This window comes from Chenopodium album, chromosome 26, assembly GCF_948465745.1.
Source record: "Chenopodium album chromosome 26, dcCheAlbu1.1, whole genome shotgun sequence".
In the NCBI taxonomy this organism is placed as follows: Eukaryota; Viridiplantae; Streptophyta; class Magnoliopsida; order Caryophyllales; family Amaranthaceae; genus Chenopodium; species Chenopodium album.
In genome coordinates this window covers 12,571,233-12,590,968 of record NC_137859.1, presented here as the reverse complement: position 1 = coordinate 12,590,968, position 19,736 = coordinate 12,571,233, and the positions used below count along the sequence as shown (strand labels likewise).

The 19,736-nt window shown below is 30.6% G+C and overlaps 1 protein-coding gene across 1 annotated transcript; it reads left to right on the top strand.

The window, feature by feature from the left end:
- The first annotated feature begins 5,749 nt into the window (after positions 1–5,749).
- Positions 5,750–10,279, top strand: LOC145618236 (uncharacterized). Its single transcript, XM_081673009.1, has 3 exons — positions 5,750–6,130; positions 9,583–9,704; positions 9,788–10,279. The coding sequence occupies exons 1-3, from the start codon at positions 5,782–5,784 to the stop codon at positions 9,908–9,910; spliced, it is 594 nt and encodes a 197-aa protein (XP_081529135.1). The 5' UTR covers positions 5,750–5,781; the 3' UTR covers positions 9,911–10,279.
- The last annotated feature ends 9,457 nt before the right edge of the window (positions 10,280–19,736 follow it).

The window sequence follows — 19,736 nt, the reverse complement described above, 5'->3', positions numbered from 1 at the left end:
GTAAATGCGAACATGCCCTAAATTATCTATTTACGCTATCAAATTATTTTAGATGAAACACATTAATGTAGAGTATCCCTTATTTTAGTAGGAAATGGACAATTCATTTTATAGATTAAAGAATGAAGATTCAAGGGAATATAGAAGTTTTTTTTAATCTTAGTATATAATTAAAACTTTTGTAGTTTGATGATTTTCTATTTGCAACAATAAATTTCATTTGCATTGATTTACAAACTTTTCTTATTTATTTATATAGCAAAGAAAAATTAATTTATTTAAAGTCGTTGGCATTGCCTGAGCATGCTCGAATGTGTATTCACAAGAAAAAAAAAATTATTTTTAATATTAAATTACTTGACGAAATTAACGCATTAAAAGCTCAAAAAAGCAACATTAAAGCTTGAATTTCTATGTTTCTTCCTTAAATCCATCTATGGAAGATGATTTCGTAGTGTCGAAATTGAAGAGAGAGAATGCTCGAATTCCAGAAAGATTATAGCTCTAAAACTCAATAACTCATTAATGGAAAACAAATAGGCCTGTCAATTTTTTACCCAACCTGGTTTTGTGGGTCTTGAACAAAGTTTTTTGACCCATAACCCGATTTAATCCGAATCAGTATAACCCGCAAATTTGCGGGTTAAATAAACTCGAACAATCAACCCGATTTTATGGTTTTTAAAATAAATACAATTATGGAAAATTAATTATAGTTTATTGATTAAGTTTGATTGTTTGTCTACCATCATTCATTTCATCTCTTTCTCATTTATCTATATCATATAATTCTTGCTCAAATTCACACCAATCAAAAAAAAAAAAAAAAAGTTTCCTCTAGGTTTTCTCCTAGGGAGGGTTTTTTTTGCTCTCACTAGGGTTTCTCCCTTGGGAGGGTTTTCCTAGCCTGCATCGCTATGTTTTCTTAATTTTTTTGAAGGTTTTCCTTCCCTCTTCTTCCTTTTCTCTCCATCTCTACCATCTGTTTCCTCTTGGTCTCAATAGTGAATCTTTGTAGGGGCTTCCACTGGTGTTCTTACCGGTGGTAAGCTCCAATAACCTTTTAATTGCTTTCAATAAATAGATCTCGTCCTTGAGATGATGATCTTTCTCTAAAAGTTAATTTTCTTTTTATGTTTGTATGGCGTGAATTGAAGATATTGGGTTTCATAATCTTTATAAGGATTCGGAGGACCACATGAGTATTTTCACTCAAATGACTACACATTAATGAATTTTAAGCTGAATCAGTGTGAACTCACAGATTGTATTGCTTCAGATAAATTTTTTATTAAGGCGGCGATTGTTAGTCAAATCTATAATGTATTTAGCTTTAAGGTGTGTACTTGTGCTGGAATTCTTGATTTCTTAGGAATTATATGTAAGTGTCGCTTGACTATATTTTATTAATGAAATCATTTTTCTTCTTGTCCAAAAAAAAAAAAAAAAAAAAAAACCAATCATCTCCTACACTAATTATCGACCCATATCCGTATACTCTCTCCGTGTTTTAATAATTGTTACAGTTTCACTTTTTTCACTATTCACATAATGACTTTGACTTGATTATTTTACTAACATGTAACAAACAAATGTTATTGTATAAGACATTGTTGGATTCACTATAATGTATACTTTCATATTATTAATTTTCATTCCTATGATTTTACTAACATATAATTAGATAAACTAGTATGTATCCCAGATTCTCAGGCGATGCCCCTGGTTGCTAATTAGTGCACTTCTTGCTTTTATTTAACAATTATGTTGGACTATTTGTGTAGTTAGTGTGTGTAGTGGTTCGGGCATTGCCTTGGATGTCACCTTTTTTTTTTTGGTTTTTTTATTTTTTATTTTACATTATATGCATTTATATTTTAATCTTGAGAAAAATAAATGAATTATATTACCTCTAATTTACTTAATAAATGAAAGGAATATTATAATATTATGAAAACTTAAACATTAATAATAGTTGGTTGAGATGGTAAAAGTATTACCTAGCTTACGTTGCGCATATACGTTGGTTGATGACATGGCATTGTGACATAGGCACACATACTTTGAAGAGTGTCATGTGGCACCGAACCTTTAAAAGGAACGCCTTTATATATATAGTATAGATTAGTGGTCAAAGTTGTGTTTCGCCATGCATGTTAGGTAGAGGTGATCAATGGGCGGGCCGGGCCGAAGGCAAAAAAAAATTGCCCATTTTCCGGGCCGGATTGGGCCAAGCTTCAGGCCGAAAAACGTATGCCCAAACTCGCCCAAACTAGTCTAATTATATACTCCTAGACTCTAGTGTAGCTATCTATCCCTACACCCCCATCCCTAAACAATACATAAACAAACCCAACAACCCCATTTTCTGTACACACTTTTTACCCACCTATAGATTAAAAAAAAAAAAAAAATATTCAAATCATCATTTCATTTCATTTTCTCTCTCCTTACCCATTTTCTCTCTCTACACCCATTTTCTCTCTCTAAAGCCATTGATCTACTTTTTCAAACCCAAAATTTCTACGAATTTGAGACAAATTATCAATAAAAATTGTTCAATCACTACAAAATTCAACAAAACAAGATTGAAATTCGAAAGAATAAGTGGTTTTGTTCATATTTGGTTCAAAAAAGAGTATGAAACCTAGGTTTTACTAAAAAAAAATTTGTTGTGATTGTATTTCAAAACAATTATTGAAACATCAATTGCGGAAAATGCATCATGTAAGTATTTACTATTTACTATAGTTTTAGTAATTTTTGTTTAAAAACTAGTAAATCAAATCATTACATTCTTCATTTTTTTTTTTTTTTGTACAACAAAGAAAACAGTTCCAGAAAAGGAAAACAAAGATTCTGGAAGAATGTAAGTATTAATAAAATTAATTTGTAGTGAATTTTTTCTTTTGATGAATGTTCATTTCCATTTTGATAAATGCTCATTTATACATTAGTATACTATCATTCACATGTTTTATTTTTCAAAAAACTCTCATTTAATTAATACAAATGCTCATTCAATTCATATGTATTTAATAATTTATAGTCATTCGTGTAATAATGTTCATTTTTTCATAGTTTGAAGTGGAGAATTATTTTGATGAATGTTCGTTTTTATTTTGGTAAATGTTCAATCACATAATAATACATGGTCATTCAAAATTTCACATATTAACATACGATTATTAGAACATCAAAGGTGTTTGATGAATGTTCATTTTTATTGCAATACGAAGGAAATAATTTTAGAGAAGAAAATAAAAAATCTTGAGAAAAGTAAGCATTAATTAAACTAGTTCGTAGTGAGTTTTTTATTTAATAAATTTTCTTTTCCATTTTGATAGATGTTCATTTGTATATTAGTATACAATCATTCACATGTTAATACTCCCTCTGTCCCAAAAAGAACGACTCATTTGAGTTGATTACGCGGGTATTAAGGAAGTTAAGTAAAAAGAAGTAAAAGTATATTGGAAAGATAAATTTACATGAGGTTTGTAAAAAAAATTGAGAGAAAGTAATTAAATAACATGGAAAATCAAATTTTTATAGGGGAAGCTAATTTTGCACAAATATTGTAGCAAATTGGTGGGTGTTTTAATGCAAATGGGTCATTCTTTTTGGGACAAAGTTTTGGCCAAATGGGTCGTTTTTTTGGGATGGAGGGAGTAGATAATTAAACATGTAACAAATGAACACATATAATAGCAATAATGGTCAGTCACAATAATGCATTTGATCAATTACAGTTAAATTACCATATGTAAAAATATATATGATCATCTATAGTTACATAACTGAACATTATTTATGAAACTACAAAACATTGATAATCAATAAAAGTCACATGTACAACTTATAATCCCATAAACACAAATATATATATATATGTATACATTTATATTCAAATACAACTACAATAAACCTATAGTTAACTACTGAAAACAAACATTAAACATAAATGAACATTGGATGATGGAAATGTTCACTTTCGTGTTTATGAAACAATTACATGTAATAGTATAGCTGTATGGAAATGCATTATTATTGTAATTAAATTGAATTTATTTTATATTGGAAATTATTTTTAACAACTCTTTATTTATATAAATACAATTCTAAGACGTATGTATTTTTATACATCTTACTATAAAACTTACACATAGCTCTTGAAATGAACATTTAATGATACAAAAATGAACATATGTTGAAACACGAATAAACAAAAATGTACATTGGATGATGCAATACTTCTAATAATAAAAATGATTTGAACGCAACAATCCATATAAATAAATAAATTTGCTCTCATTTTTATTGATACAAAAATTCTTAAAATGCAATTCATAAAATGTACTTCGTATTAGTTTGAACAAAAACTCCTTATTATAAAAATGAACATCTAATGATTTATAAATGAACATTTACCATTATAGAAATGAACATATTATGAAAATTTACAGAAAATTCATAAATGAAAAGGGGCGGGGGCGGGGCACGCGCGGAGGGGTGGGGGGTGCAGGCAGTTTTTCTTGCCGTAGAGTCTAGGTAAAAATTTGTAAAACTAGTCGGGCCATGTGGGCTTTTCGGGCCAATTTCGGACCGGGCAAAAAAAACAACTAAAAATGCAAAAAATCCATTTTCCAAACCCGTCCATTTTTTAATCGGGCCTCCGTTACAGGTTATGTGCAACGATTTGACATAAAGTAGAGAGGGAAAATGTCTAATCGTTGCACATAACCTGTAACGGAGGTAGTAATAAAAATCAAAATTTTACTTCGTATACATTAATCTATTAGTTTTAATAGAACATCCAACAATATTAAGTTTCTAACAAAATATAAAGTACATGCTTGAAAATTTCTAACATTAGATATTTATTAAAATAAATAAATAAATAAATAAATACATTAAGGGCCTGTTCTCATTGACTGAACTCAGCTGAACTGAACTGAACTGAACTCAGCTGAACTGAACTGAACTGAACTGAACTGAACTCAGCTGAACTGAACTGAACTGAACTGAAATGAATATTTTATAAGAGAAGGAAATTAGGAGCTGAACTGAACTGAACTGAACTGAACTGAATTGAGCTGAACTGAACTGAACTGAACTGAACTCAGCTGAACTGAACTGAACTGGATTTCAATGTAAGAGAACAGGCCCTAAGTTTTTAGTTGGTTAAGTCTTTGGGATGATACCCAAATCCTGATATTGAATATCCTCTACATATTTGTGTAATTAGACTATGAAAACTTAATAAATACTTCATAATACTTTAGTATCAAGACATGCTCATGCGTGGTACTTCCTTATATTACTTATATTTGCATCACTTTCATTTATGCATTATTAACGTACTTTATTCGACTTAATTTTCTTACTATTATAAGCTGAATATATGTTATTGTGTAATGTATCATGGATTAGTTACATCTATAATGTCTATTTTCATATTTCAAATTTTTACTACGAGTAATAGACAATTAAAAATATTAATGCTCAAAATTATGTCCAGACAAATATACCAATTAAGTAATACAAATATTAATAATCGAAGAAGTCTCCATAGAGATAAAGGCTCAAATGATATAAGTTCTAGGTTAATAAGAGTTATCAAATCCATTAAGGTGAATAGAACACACCTTACTACGGACCACGGAGAGCTTTGACCTAGAGTAGTTGACCTAATTTAGGTTTAGTTGCCCTATAACCCTCTCTAAAACCCTCAATCCCTCATCTCCCTTCTCAGCAACACAACCTCAAAAAACCACAAAAATGGGGGGATCAAGAAGAAAATACAAAAAATCAAGAATTCATAAGGTTAAAGTAGGACTTCCAAAGAAGAACCCTAAAATCGTTAAACCAGCCTTCAATCTTCCCCCTAAACTTCGTGCTTTGATCGATCCATTAGGCACTAAATGGGACGAAAAGGGCAGTGTTATCAGCAATTACAAGCAATTTGGAGTTGTTTCTAACCCTAATCTTCTCAGTGTTCGTTCTCGTACTTCCCATATGATCGAGAGTGATTCTCTTCAGGTTCCTCCTCCTCGTCCTGATAATCCTGCTGATGCTAAAGTTGATGAATTTGAGCCGGTTGATTCAGGAAGTGACCTTGAAGAAGACGGTTAGTTCTTAATTTTTCTGGGTTTTGCTTAAATTTTTGTGGGTATTTCTTAATTTGTTGGGTTTGATTTTATTTATTTGTTCTAATTTTGGCCTAATTTTCATGTTTCATTGTTGTATTGTTGGTTGAAATTTATGTGTTTATTGCTCAATGATTATTGGTTTCTGTTGGAATGATTATAAGGTTAATTATAGTGTTTAGTGTAGATTTTGTTGCTTCTTGTTATTTGGTTTAATTATAGTGTTTGGTTAATTATAGTGTATAGTGTAGAAACAGGTATGAGTCTATGAGAGGAGTTTAGTGTATATGAGGGGTTTGGCTCCAATTGTTAGTGTTATCATGTTATTGAAAATTTGGCCTTTTTCGGGCTTTTCGCCGGTTGGTTGTCTCGGCAGTTTTACGGCGAGTCCTAGCCTGTAGAAGTAAGTTCTGCTTATACAGTTTTGGTGGTTGGAGGACCTGGGGGAGGGTGTTTGTGGTGTAGTAAACATGGATCCTTGGAATGCTTTTTGTAAGCATGAGGGAGGTCTTTGGTTGGGTTATAGTAGTGCTTCATTGTTGAAAGTGTTGATTGATTCAACTTGAGCCACATTAAACTATATTGAGGGCGGTATTGACCGCTAAGATGCTTTGTTGTCACAGAATCTACTTTCAGACATTTAGTGGCTAGTAATATTAGCAAGAGAAAGCAAGCAGACAAGACTTATTATTTTTACGGGTTTGGTTCAAGAGTTACCTGAAGTGTCTTATGATGAAATTTGATGACTTTAGGATTGACTGGGGATTCCATCTAATGATAAGCTGTCTTGTTAAAGTAATTTAAGAGATTAAGGGGGAGGGTGGGAGTGGGGGGTGCTTGAGCAATCTGAGCATCTTGGTTGCTTTTGGTTTTCGAATTAGAAAGAGGATTTTGTATGTCTTTAAAAATGGATGGAAAGAATTTTTAATTAAATGGTATTGGACTAGCTTGGACTAGCTTCCTATCCTTAAGATGATCGAGAATTTGGATGTAAAAATGATTCATCAACCAATGACCTAATGTTCTATGTGTACTTGCCTAGTTGCCTCTTTTCGTACAATGTCTTTCAGGAATGAGATGGTTGATCTACCTGATTTAAGGAAAACCTTGTACAACAAATGCAATGAGTACTTGCATTTTTTTAATACTAGGGCCTGGGGTATGGCAGGTACTTTGAAGGAGATCTATATGCATCTAAATATTTAAACGTTGTATGGTCTATACACTAGGAGAGACCTAGGCTACAATGGCGGATCATCCAGGGGGAGCTGCCCCTGGTCCAAGCCCAAAAACTTATAAGTAATTCAATGATATAGCCTTTTAAAAAGAAAAAATGTAGGAGAAAGCCCAACTATATGACTACTACGTACTGTATATGGTTTCTAACTCTGGAGTTTTTGACATTTCCACCTACTTTATTTCCTAGCATATAGATTCTCTAGTTATTATTATTACTTGTTTCCTTAATTTTTTTTTTTTAAAAACCTTAGGATGTGTACTAGTAGTGAAATATAAATTTGGCTATATTAATCTCATTTGTTTTTATTACATCAATTATATAATTGTATTTATATGTAACACATTTAATTTTAATCGGCCCCCTAAAGAATTTTTTTCAAGATCCGCCACTGGACCTAGGGATAATCTTTGAGATATTGTCACGTAGGAGATCTCAAACAGTTTTTAGCCCTATCAGCTGTGGCATGACGGTATAAGTAGTTGATTCTATGTCCTTTCCGTTTCCATAAACATGAATCTTTTTGTTTCCCTTGAATTAAGGAGGCATACACTCCTGAGTCCAAACAGTTTCTTACTTCTTATATTCTGTAACATTGTAGTTTTATGTATTGCTAAAAATGTTCGTGCAAGTAACATAAGTTGCTGCAACAATTAGTCATCTGGCAGTGACAAGCAATTTGCTTTGCTGTTTCCTGCTGCACCAGATTCATTTGAAATAGGGATCGAAGTGTTCAGCTGTAAATTTGACATCTGGCTGAATAGTCTCTCTTGCAAATCAATGGTTTTATTATTGTATACATGATGTTGATCTGTACATAAAACTCTATGAGCAATTAGCTGAGCTAATCATTACTTGACAACTGCTAGCAGGTAGTAACATATAAGGGAGTCTTGATTTAGAAAAACATATATTGTTTAGAGCTTAGGAGCCTTATCTCTTGTTGCTTTTTATGCTACTATCTCTAGTCCACTTGACAGCTGTTTGGTGATGGCCATTTGTGGACTGTATCAGACTTTTATCAAAAAACAATGCATCCCTGACATCTAACAAAACATGCACTAGGGGCTGTTTGCCACTTTTTTAAGGATAGGCTTGGTTGGATTTCCTATTTAGTACTTCCTCCGTTTCTTTATAGTTGCAACACTTCCCTAAAATGGAAATGTCGTAATAGTTGCAACACAATATAAAAGAGGTTTTTATATTGAAAATTGTACTATTATCTTTATTTAAAACACATGGCCCACTTGATTATGCTCCTAACAACCTTTTAACCCCATTTTAAGTGTATTATACCATGTGAGGTCCACTTTTCTTAAATATCGTGATAAAGTGTGTGTTGCAACTATAAAGAAACGGAGGAAGTATAATAAGTCAGCAGCTTTAGAGGTGTCCACTTGTTGAACGCTGTATGGAACACTATCTCATGCTACACAATTTGATTGATTGGTATTATTGAGTTGGAGACTTGGAGGTATGAAATACTCCCTATCATGAATCATGTAATCTATATACACAAAGTCACAAACACATTCAGAGGGCTGATTGATAATTGCTTATGCTGAGTGATTTGAAGTTCCGTGGCCTGTCGGAATATGCTTTCTTTAGTTTTAGACTTTTAGCAAATTTATAAAAGAAAATTCAGAAAATTAGGAGAACAAGTAAAGCAATTCATGTACTTTATTTTATTGGTTGCTTTAAGTCAAGGTTGGGTCTTGATAGATCTACAATTACTTGTAGCCTTTGGGATGCTGAATGATAAGGACACCCTGTTTCAGCAGCGAAATGAAATGATTGTTTTAAATCTTATCCTTTTTTTACTTTTTTGGGCAACTGTATATGCATGATGCATAGACAATTAGACACTGCTGTGGTAATTTTAATTTTTTTCTGAATTTGCCTGGTGTTGATGGGATCATAGTATTATGTTTGTAATTACCAGAAGCCTATACAAGTCTACTACCTCCTTCCCTCCTGTTGACTGATAACAAGTGACTGCATTTAACTTTGTTTCCCTCGATAATCCTGATGGTTTATGTCGTCCTTTAATACTAGCTCCCATAGAATGCAAGTCTGCTAAACACTGGGCAAGCATGTTATTTTGCAGCGTGTATTCTATTCGTCAGTATCATTGATTTGTGGTTGAGAAAATCACTCACCATCAGCACATAATGTAGTACAATCTTTATTGTATAGATTTGAAATCAGCGCTTGGGAAGAAAAGAAGGGATGGTAAAAAAGTACCATCACAGCCATTGACGACTATGCAGCGTGCTCATCTTCTTCCTTTAATTGAGAAGTATGGAGATGATTATGAGGTATGCATGTGTGCTTGCTTTTGTACCATTTCAAATGCCTGCCATCCATTCTTTGTTCTCACAAACTTGTTTTTCTGTGACAGAGGATGTTTAGGGATACAAAGCTGAATAGCATGCAGCATTCAATTGCCACACTGAAGAATTTGTGCCAAAGATATTATCAGTGGAAAGACACAAATCCATTGATAACGGGCAAGCTTGCTTGAAATATTTTAGGTAGATGGAAGCACCCTGAGCCCCTGACTCAAAGTTCCAACTTCATGCATTGTACGATGAGATTGATATTAGTGGATCAAATGTATTTTTTTTATAACTCCCTACAGTTATATCAATTTTAATGACCGCAAAGAAATTGTCCTAATGTTACGTGTGATATCTGGCATTTTTGAGTCTTGGTGTATGCTGGTTCTACCATCATGTTCGATGCGAACCATGTCATTTGGCTACCAGTCTTGGTTCCCAGCTCGTGGTCTTGATTGAGGTTTTATGTGTCGTACTTAAATCAGTTTTATGAACTTTCTGTGAAAATTGGAGACTTCTTGACTCAGTCTATCTCATGTTGAATTTCTAGGATATGAAGTATGAGTACATTTTTTAGTAATGCATATGAAACAAGTTTGCGACTATATACCCACACCGACTATATACCTGTGTATTAAAAACTAAAACAATTGCCCTAGTAATTGTGATTTTCAACCCAAACCATATAGCCCTCTTAATATTGGTTAAATATTCTTGTGTTCTACTTTCAACTCCCTAATGCCTTGGGTTTCATTCATTCCTCAGAGGTGCAAAAATAGAGTTTTGCAGCTACCATTAATGATGCATATAAACACTAAGGGGACGTCTGGTATAAATTCCGTAAACGGAATGGAAAAGATTTATATAAGTAAGGGAAAGGGTAATATGAGTTGATTGGTATTATAAATGTTTTTTTTTAAAAAAAAAAAAAAATCATATTTAAAATTTTAGTTTCTTATATGTTTAATGTTTCCCATATATTATGTCTTAACCATCCATCTATGACAACAAGAACGAGGTTGAGGTATTTCTTACAAAAATTCTACATCAGTGAAAAAATCTTCTTATTCCTATTATTGAAGTATAATTGTGTGTATTCTTTTTTTTTTTTTTTTTTTTTTGGCTATATTTTACACCCTTTTTCATTTGTCATTTTTTTTTCTACTTCATCAAGTGTAGATGTTTAGCCATTCTCTATTTTGGTGAGACTCCATATTGGTGGAGACATTAGTTGTTTGCTCTCTCCAAGGGTCATTGCGTGTGATAAGTGTAAGAGTTTCTCAAGTTTTGCCTTGAAATTGATCAGTTCGTACAGATTTGTTTGGGATTGTATTGGTTAACAAAATTTCGAATAGGTTAGATTTTTTTTTTTTTTTTTAAATGTTGCATTATTTCATCGACATGTTAGGAAGATATAATATTAGAATACAATGGAAGATCTATTCAATGTTTGTTATTTTGATGAAAGAACCTTTGGTTGATTAAGTTTACTATGTATATGTTAATTTAGGTTTTTCTTGTAGATGTTATATGACCATTTTTTAGAATAACGAATTTGATTTTTCTGTCGAAGAAGAAAAAAAACCTACAAGCCTTGTCTTTTCTGTTCGTTGCTAACACCTTGGACTTATGGAATTTGGGTCATACTTAACCAAATAATGTGTATGATTAAACTCTCCTTTAGCACAAAGCTATGTTGTCGGAATGTGAGAAGTTTTATTAGGAGTAGTGTTTTTAAGGCATTGCTTTTAAAATTAGATTAATAAATCTTGCTCATGTAATTAAGATATGGACCTAGTTTTCTTTTTTTTTTTTTTTTTTTTTTGATGTAGGTTTCATAACACTTTCATTGAAAAATAATACAGTATCTACAAACTATATTAATAACATTTATGCTTGAGAAATTTTTTTTTCTCTCTTTAATATTATTTCTCGTTCCAATTTACTTGTAATAACAATTTTACATTTATGTTTAGCAATAAGTTCAACCATTTATCTCTTTAACTATTATTTAAAAATTATAAAAAGTTGACATTATAATAATACATTAAAACGAATTTAACTCACTTGACTAAATTTGTCCTACATATCAATCACTATAGATAATCAACATAAATATGTGAATAGTAGCACATGTCAAAATGTTCTACCTACTAAACTTAATACTCCATCCGTCTATTTTCTTAAACTTAACAATGTAACTAACTTTCTAACTATTTTACTATAATTTTTAATTCAAATATATATTATAATAATTAAGTAGGGTCAATTAACCCTACGACAATTAATAATTCATAATTCATGATAATAAAGCAAAAGGTCATCCATCAAATGTTCACCTAAAGCAAGTTCTTGATGCTTGACAAACACAATATTATAGGCCAAAGAATTGTGCTTGTCAAACAAGGTATGAATTCCATTATTGCCTAAATGAAATTTCGAAGAAGAATATAAACTTCTACTAATAATAGTTTATAGTCGAATATTCAAATTCTTGAGGGGCAAAACATGACGTTATGGTTGTTAGTTTGTTACTCTATATTGAGTAGTATTGTTCCACAAGAAAATTTACAATAAATTGAAATTTTCTAAAAGTGGACTAAAATTTTTTAGTGCTTTGTAATATTCTACAAAGATTCGTCGTTTACTCATAATTTAGAGTTGTTCTGTACTTTGTAATTTATATGGTCTCCACATAAATTGGTACGATGAAAACAAAAATAAATTGATAGATAGATAAATAAATAGATAAAAACTAAACCACATAAAGAAGAAACTAACCGACGAACAGGCTAAAAAACTAAAATTATCAATCGTTTTGTAACACAGAGTGGTTGTAGTAAATTGCAAGTAGTAATCAATTTCATGTGATCTCACTCGTGACGCAATTTCATCAACAGCTAGTTTTTGAGCCCGGGCGATGCCATGGGTTATCATATAGGGTTGACATTAATATACATTGTAATTTATAAATCAATTTTCTTGTAATTAAATTTGTTGTTCAAATTGAATAGTCATTTGTTACATATTAATATTTTTTATTCAAAACAATACATAAAAAATAACTTAGCTTGGTGGTGATACAATTAGTTTCAGAATTAGGGGTTGTGTGCATGTGCAAATCTTGTGGAGAGCTTTTTTTATTTTATTATTTATTTATTTTATTATTATAAGTGCATGATGTGGTGTGGACGTTCTTAGGAACACCTTGTGCATGACGTGGCCTAATGAGGGGAGTCTACGTGACACGTGGACGTTTTTATAAACGTCTTTTAATATATTAGTATAGATTAGTTTTTAGGCATCGGGCAATGTCCCGAGTTATTACATTAATTTTAATAAAATTAAATGACATATAATATGGTATAGCTTAGGGTTCGTTTGGCATCGTTTTATTAAAATGACATATAATAAGGTGGCTAGCAATATAGTTTTGAAACTTGAGATCTTGAGTTCAAACCTTGTCTGATGCATATTTTTAATCACATAAAATGAAATACTTGATTAATTGAGGAAGGTGTCACGTGTCACCTAAACTTATTTATAATACCTTTTAATATACATAGTATAAATTACCCACCTTTTTCTTTTTCTTTTTTTTAAACAATCATCCATTATTAAGTAGCGCTTTTAATATTTTATGGATACTAGGGCAGCTAACGCGCGCGATACGCACGCATAACTAGTCATATTCGAAACTCTTTCAGTTTGACCTCACATAATAAATTTAGTTGTTAGCAGCATTAATAAGAGAAAATATATAAACACATATATTATTTAGGGGTATACATGTCTAAGACTTAAATAAAATAATTATCATCAATGAGGGTAAATAAGAAAAAATCAACATTTAAAGGAGTATAATTGTCCAAACACTATTCATTAAAAAAAACTTATACGTACATATTAATGAGGGTACGTATGTAAATACAAATTTTAAAGAGTATAATTGACAACACACTATTCATAAAAGTATTCTTATACTACCTCCGTTAACTTTTAGTTGCAACTTTGGAATATTATATATCTCACAAATAATACCCCAAAGTTTATACTAAAAGTTAACGAAGGTAGTACTTTTTATAAGGTAGGGTAGTAGGGAGGTAGGGATTTGTTAGTGCAAGTTTTAAGAATTGGCTTTAAATACTTAGATCAAATGAAAATTATTGTCCTTTTGACTCTTTTATTATACCATAAAAGGGAATTAATTCTTAATTTTATATGGAGACACTAAAACATAAACCAAATAACATTTTGGAAATATTTGTGCAAGAATATATGTTGAATTTGACAACATTGTAGTTAAACTTTGGATTATTGTATTGACAAATCACATTGTATATACTACGTACTTCCTCCATTTCTTTTTACTTGTAACACAGTCTTGTGGCACGTGTTTTGAGGTCGGGTTTATGTAATGTAAACGGATGAATTATTCATTATAATTTTTACAAATGATACTTAACCCTATTCTAATCTTCGTGTAAAAATTATATTGATAAAATCGCTCGTTTACTCTCACTAATCATCTCCTAAAACTGCGTGCTTAAAAGGTGTGTTGCAAGTAAAAGAAAACAGAGGAAGTATATTTTAAGAGATTTATGTATACATTGTGGGTTTCCAATTGTAGTTGATAAAGTCATTCATCAAGTTTTAAAAGATTTACTGCATCTTGCATTGTTTAGAGTTAAACTGTAATCGCAAAATTCATTCAACTAGACTTGGCTTCTTGATAGCACAAGAGGGGATTTTTCTTTTTTCAAAGACGAAATGGCACAAGAGGTTTAGCTGAAAGTAATGCATTGGTAAATGTGAGATTGGTTATAGTTAATAATTAAGCTAATACTTCCTCCGTTTTTAAATACTTGTTTCACTTTTCTTTTCCGGCCGTTTTTAAATACATGTTCCATTTCCTTTTTTTGGAAACCTTTTATAATATTTAATTCAATTCTCACACTTGGTGAACCCAACATAATACTCTATCTCCTCCTATTCTTCCACTACTTTTGCTTTTTATAATTTTTTATTAAACTACCCCACTATCTCCCTATTACTTTCTTCAATTTCTCCTAAAACTCCGTAAATGGAGAAATGGAGCAAGTATTTAAAAACGGAGGGAGTAGATCATAATATGATAGTATAAAGGAACTGTGTGATAGTATAAAGGAACTGTGTGACGCATATATGGGTCCACATGACAACTAAATAATATCCTATACCCAATATAAAAAACTAGGGGTTTAGTTGTTGGGAAGATTAATGGAGATTATAATAATTCATATGAACATCTTTCTAAAATTGACTAATTTATTGTTAGCGAGTCAATAACTTATTGTACGTGCATGGACACAACAGAATAGCTCACATTAGTTTGGAGAGCTATTTGTTAATCATGTAATTCCGTCTCTACTTCATTCCTTTGTTTTGTTTACAATTTCTTATAGGTCAACAGTTTTTCCTACACTGACTTTTAAGAAAATGTACAATAAAGTTTTATAGAAAGCAAACTTACACTACATATTATTCTTAGTTTTTCATCAAGTACTGGTACTAGTTACTTGTATTATCCTTTGTACTTTTTTTTTGGTGTTTAGAAAGCCACAAGGGTGAAAATCAATCTCATGATCTCTTGAAATCAGGTTGAAAGCTCTAACCACTTGAGCTGTCCCCTCACTCTCATCATTCTTTGTACTTGTGTTGAGTTAATATGAGTCTGATTGACCTAAATAAGGTTGGGGTTGATAATTAACTTCTCCACTTTCAATCAATTCTTTTTTTTTTTTTTTTTTTGAACGGGATCAATTCCTTTGTTCTAAGACCATCTCCAATGGTGAGACTCAACTTTGAGTATTGAAATACAAAATGAGTTGTTTTTTACCTCCAATGGTGAGATCATACCCACTTCTCGATTTAGCAACTTATGTTAAGACTAATTTTCCAATGGTGAGACTCTCTAAAATATATAAATGTCAATTTCAATTTATGACCTATCAATTATTGTAAGAATAAAAAACAATAAAAAAAATTGTAAAACTTAAATAAATTACAAAATATATTAGAATTTTGACAAGGGCCCACACTTTTTGTCAAATAAGACTCAAAGTTGGGTATCTAAACTTAACAACTTTTTTTTTGGAGTTGCTAAGTTTAGATACCAACTTATTGGTATACATTGCAAAAAAATACCCTCTCTCTCCTAAAAATACTCACTTGAGTCTCACCATTGGAGAGGATCTTAGCAACTTTCTTTTGGAGTTGCTAAGTTTAGATACCAACTTACTGGTATACATTGCAAAAAATACCCTCTCTCTCCTAAAAATACTTACTTGAGTCTCACCATTAGAGAGGGTCTAAAGTTAACAGTACAACTAATTAACTATTCTCTCGATCTACTTAGAGTATTACTCCCTCCGTCCCTTAATACAATGACTCTTTTTCTTTATTATGTGAAGAATAAATACTCAAAAAAGGCATTGTATTAAGGGATAGAGGGAGTACTAATTATGTTCTAAGGTTAACAACCTCCCTTCATAATTGTTAAATTGGTTATCGTTTGAATAAATTAATTTCCGTAGGTGAGGTCGATTTTATTGCTAGATTTCATCCACATTGGCCACATGTATTTTGTTCACTCTTTATGACACATCATTTTCATTATTCTACCATTTTCACTAATATTGCTAAACTGTTCCTGTCTAGTGCACGTAGTAGGGAAGGGGCAATTACACGTTTTTTTAACAAATAATAATAATAATAATAATAATAATAATAGGAAAAAGCTAACAAACGCTCCGGAAGCGTTAGATAAGCCGATTAAAAGTAGAAACATTAAATTAAAATTAACATTAATTACACCGATCGACGAGTGATTTTAGTGAGGTTAATTAACCTTATATGCTTACCTAATGCAAGCTCTACGTCTATAAAACACAATTGGTGAGGGATAGAGTGGACTAGTGGAGTATGAATTGACTAGGGAGCTCTATCTTTCAAGTCAATTAATCATCCATCAATCTTGCTTGAAAATCAAGGTATAGCAACTTTTTCCTCAATGAAAACTTTCAAAGGATGATGCTTCCTCCGTTTTTCTTATAATGAAACAAATCTATAATTTTTTTTTTTTTTAAAATGTTTGTTGATACATAATTTTAATTAATAATATTTTCAATCATTCTCGCTTTTATTAAACAAAAAAAAATCTTTAAATTTTTTTAAATGTTTATTAATTCATAATTTTAATCAATAATATTGATAAACAGGCCAGAGTTACACCCATCACAACTGTCCACTTTATACGACCAAAGAGATTCCACCTCAAAATCATATGGCAATGAGTGGAGTAGTCCATTATAAAAGGAGTAAAGCATACAACTACTCCCTAAACTTAGCCAAAAGTTGTAATTTACTCACTAAATTCTTAAAAGTTACAAGTTACTCGCTACTCAGGTGGTTAGAGGTCATTTTTTAGGTAGTAACCTGATATAGCAGAAACTCCCTAAACTTTGCCTAAACTATTGTACTAATAGGTAACTCCTTAAACTTTGGTTTTTTTAAAAAAAATTATTTAATTTAACAAATAAAAACAATCTAATCATACATATGAAAGCCAATGGTCGGGAACTCTAAATTTAAATTCTAAAACTAACTATATTTTTGACTTGGACGTAAATTATTTATTTATCTTTTCCTTTGAATTAATTTGGTTCAGTTTTTTTTATTTTTTATTTTTTTTATTAGATGATCCATATACATTATCATCAGAGTAGAAAGAATGGCTTACCAAATCAAACAATCAAGAATCAGATTGCTCTTCAAAAATAGTGTGCCATTATATATCACATACAAGTAGTTATTAGTTTGAATGTTTGATTTATTATACACATTAAACTCAACAAAATTTATAATTAGCAGACTTTAACTGAGAACATAGTACTAAAAATCCCTTATCGTCTCCTTAAAGAAATCCCTCATTGTCATAAGAATTTGTAGCTGCTTGTGTTGATAAAAAAAAAATTAATAATTAAAAAAATTAAAAAAAAAAAAAAAACTACTTAATATTCCAATTTTTTGTGATACAATCATGATCTAGAAGAAAGTTTAGAATTTTTTGTGATATTGTTTACTTAGATTAGTACGTGGCTATAAAGTTTTTTAACTAAAAAGCCCAAAAACAGAAAATTAAAAAAAAAAACAAAAAAAAAAAAAAAAAAAAAATTGAACTAAACCAATTCAAAGAGATGAATAAAAACAAATAAATAAATAACTTCCTTCCAAACCAATACTTTAGCTAGTTAAATTATGGAATTAAATTATATAATTTTTTTTTTTGAAGAAAATTAAATTATTTAAATAGCCAATATTTTGTCACGTACTTCGTATTATATTAAGGTTTTTTTTTTTTTTTTTTTTTTTTTTTTTTTTTTTTACAAGAGTTAAAGCAGAATGAAAATAATTATTTAAGGAAGACAAATTAGAATTAGCTATTTATTCAAAAAAAAAAAAAAGACTTTGCTATAGTAGCCATTTTTTTTCATTTTTACAGAATAATTCAATTTCTTTTTTTCTTTACTTTCTAATTTACAAAATAATAACATAGTATCGAAAATGCATTGGAGTATATATAGCTGTTATTAGAATTTTTTTTGTTTAATAATTTTTTTAATTGAATGGCTAGTTGATTAAAAATTATGTGAGGAAGTTTAGGGAGTTATATGAAAGTTTAGGGTGTGCACTAACTTTTATGTCAAAAAGTTTAGGAAATTCTACCAATTAACCTGTAAATGAAGGTCACAAGAGGTTATAGTGAGTAACTTGCAACTTTTGAAAGTTCAGTGAGCTAACTGCAACTTTTGGCTAAATTTAGGGAGTAGTTGTGCTCTTTACTCTCTTATAAAGTGGACACAAGTTTCTTCTTTCTATCCCAATACAAACTCTTAGTCTTATAAAGTGGACACAAGTTTCTTCTTGACCACTTACATGTGGGTTTTCTCATTGGCTCAACAAATATTTTCAATCATTCCTGTTTTTCTTAAAATTAAATCTTTAAATTTTTGTAATTGTTTGTTGATATACTCGTATAATTTTAATGAATAATATTGTCAAACATCAATAATCAAGAATTACAAAATTTGATTGACACTCCTTTATAACTTATAAATAGTACTATTATAATTTAACTTTAAATGTGTGTCATCTAAAAAACAGAAAAAGAACAACATTCTATATTCTATACTAGTGGAATATTCAACTTCTCGAGGAGAAAAACATGAAGATAAGATTTGGTATATGAATTATTAATCATGCAGCAGTATAGATCAAAGTCCCACAAAAAACTTACATTAAAAGTTTCTAAAAGGCTGACAAAATATTCCATAATTTTTAGTGGCATTTTCTACTTGTAAATAATGCAAAAAACGTCGTTTACTACTCACATCATTTGTACTACGTAATTAAAAATCGTGGTCTCCACATATAAAAATCTCTGGCCACGAAAATTACAAAATATACCGAATTTCAGGATTTATACAAAAATTGTTCATTTATTCTAGTAGTAATCACTAATCAGTATCACGTGACCTCACTCGTGACGCATTTTTCTCAACAACGGTTGCCCATTTTTTCATCTTTGTTTGAAAAAAAAAAAAAAAATTGTCGTAACATCTTGGCATGTACCAAGTTGCTATATTTTGTTACTGTATATCATACGAGTATAAGACTATAATCCCCGGCATGTACCAAGTTGCTATATTTTGTTACTGTATATCATACGAGTATAAGACTATAATCCCCGCTTTATCTCTACGTAATACATAGTATTTTTTTATACGTCAAGAATAAAAGAATAAATTAATTGCCTTTTCAATATAACTCTTAATAAAATATAAAATATGTACAATACTTTCTTTGATTTGCCCCTTGCTTCGTCTTCATAGCAAACATTTCATTACTATTCCGCAGGGTTGGACAAAGGTTGTACAAGCGTCGCATGAGATTGATTTTACCTTGTTCCAA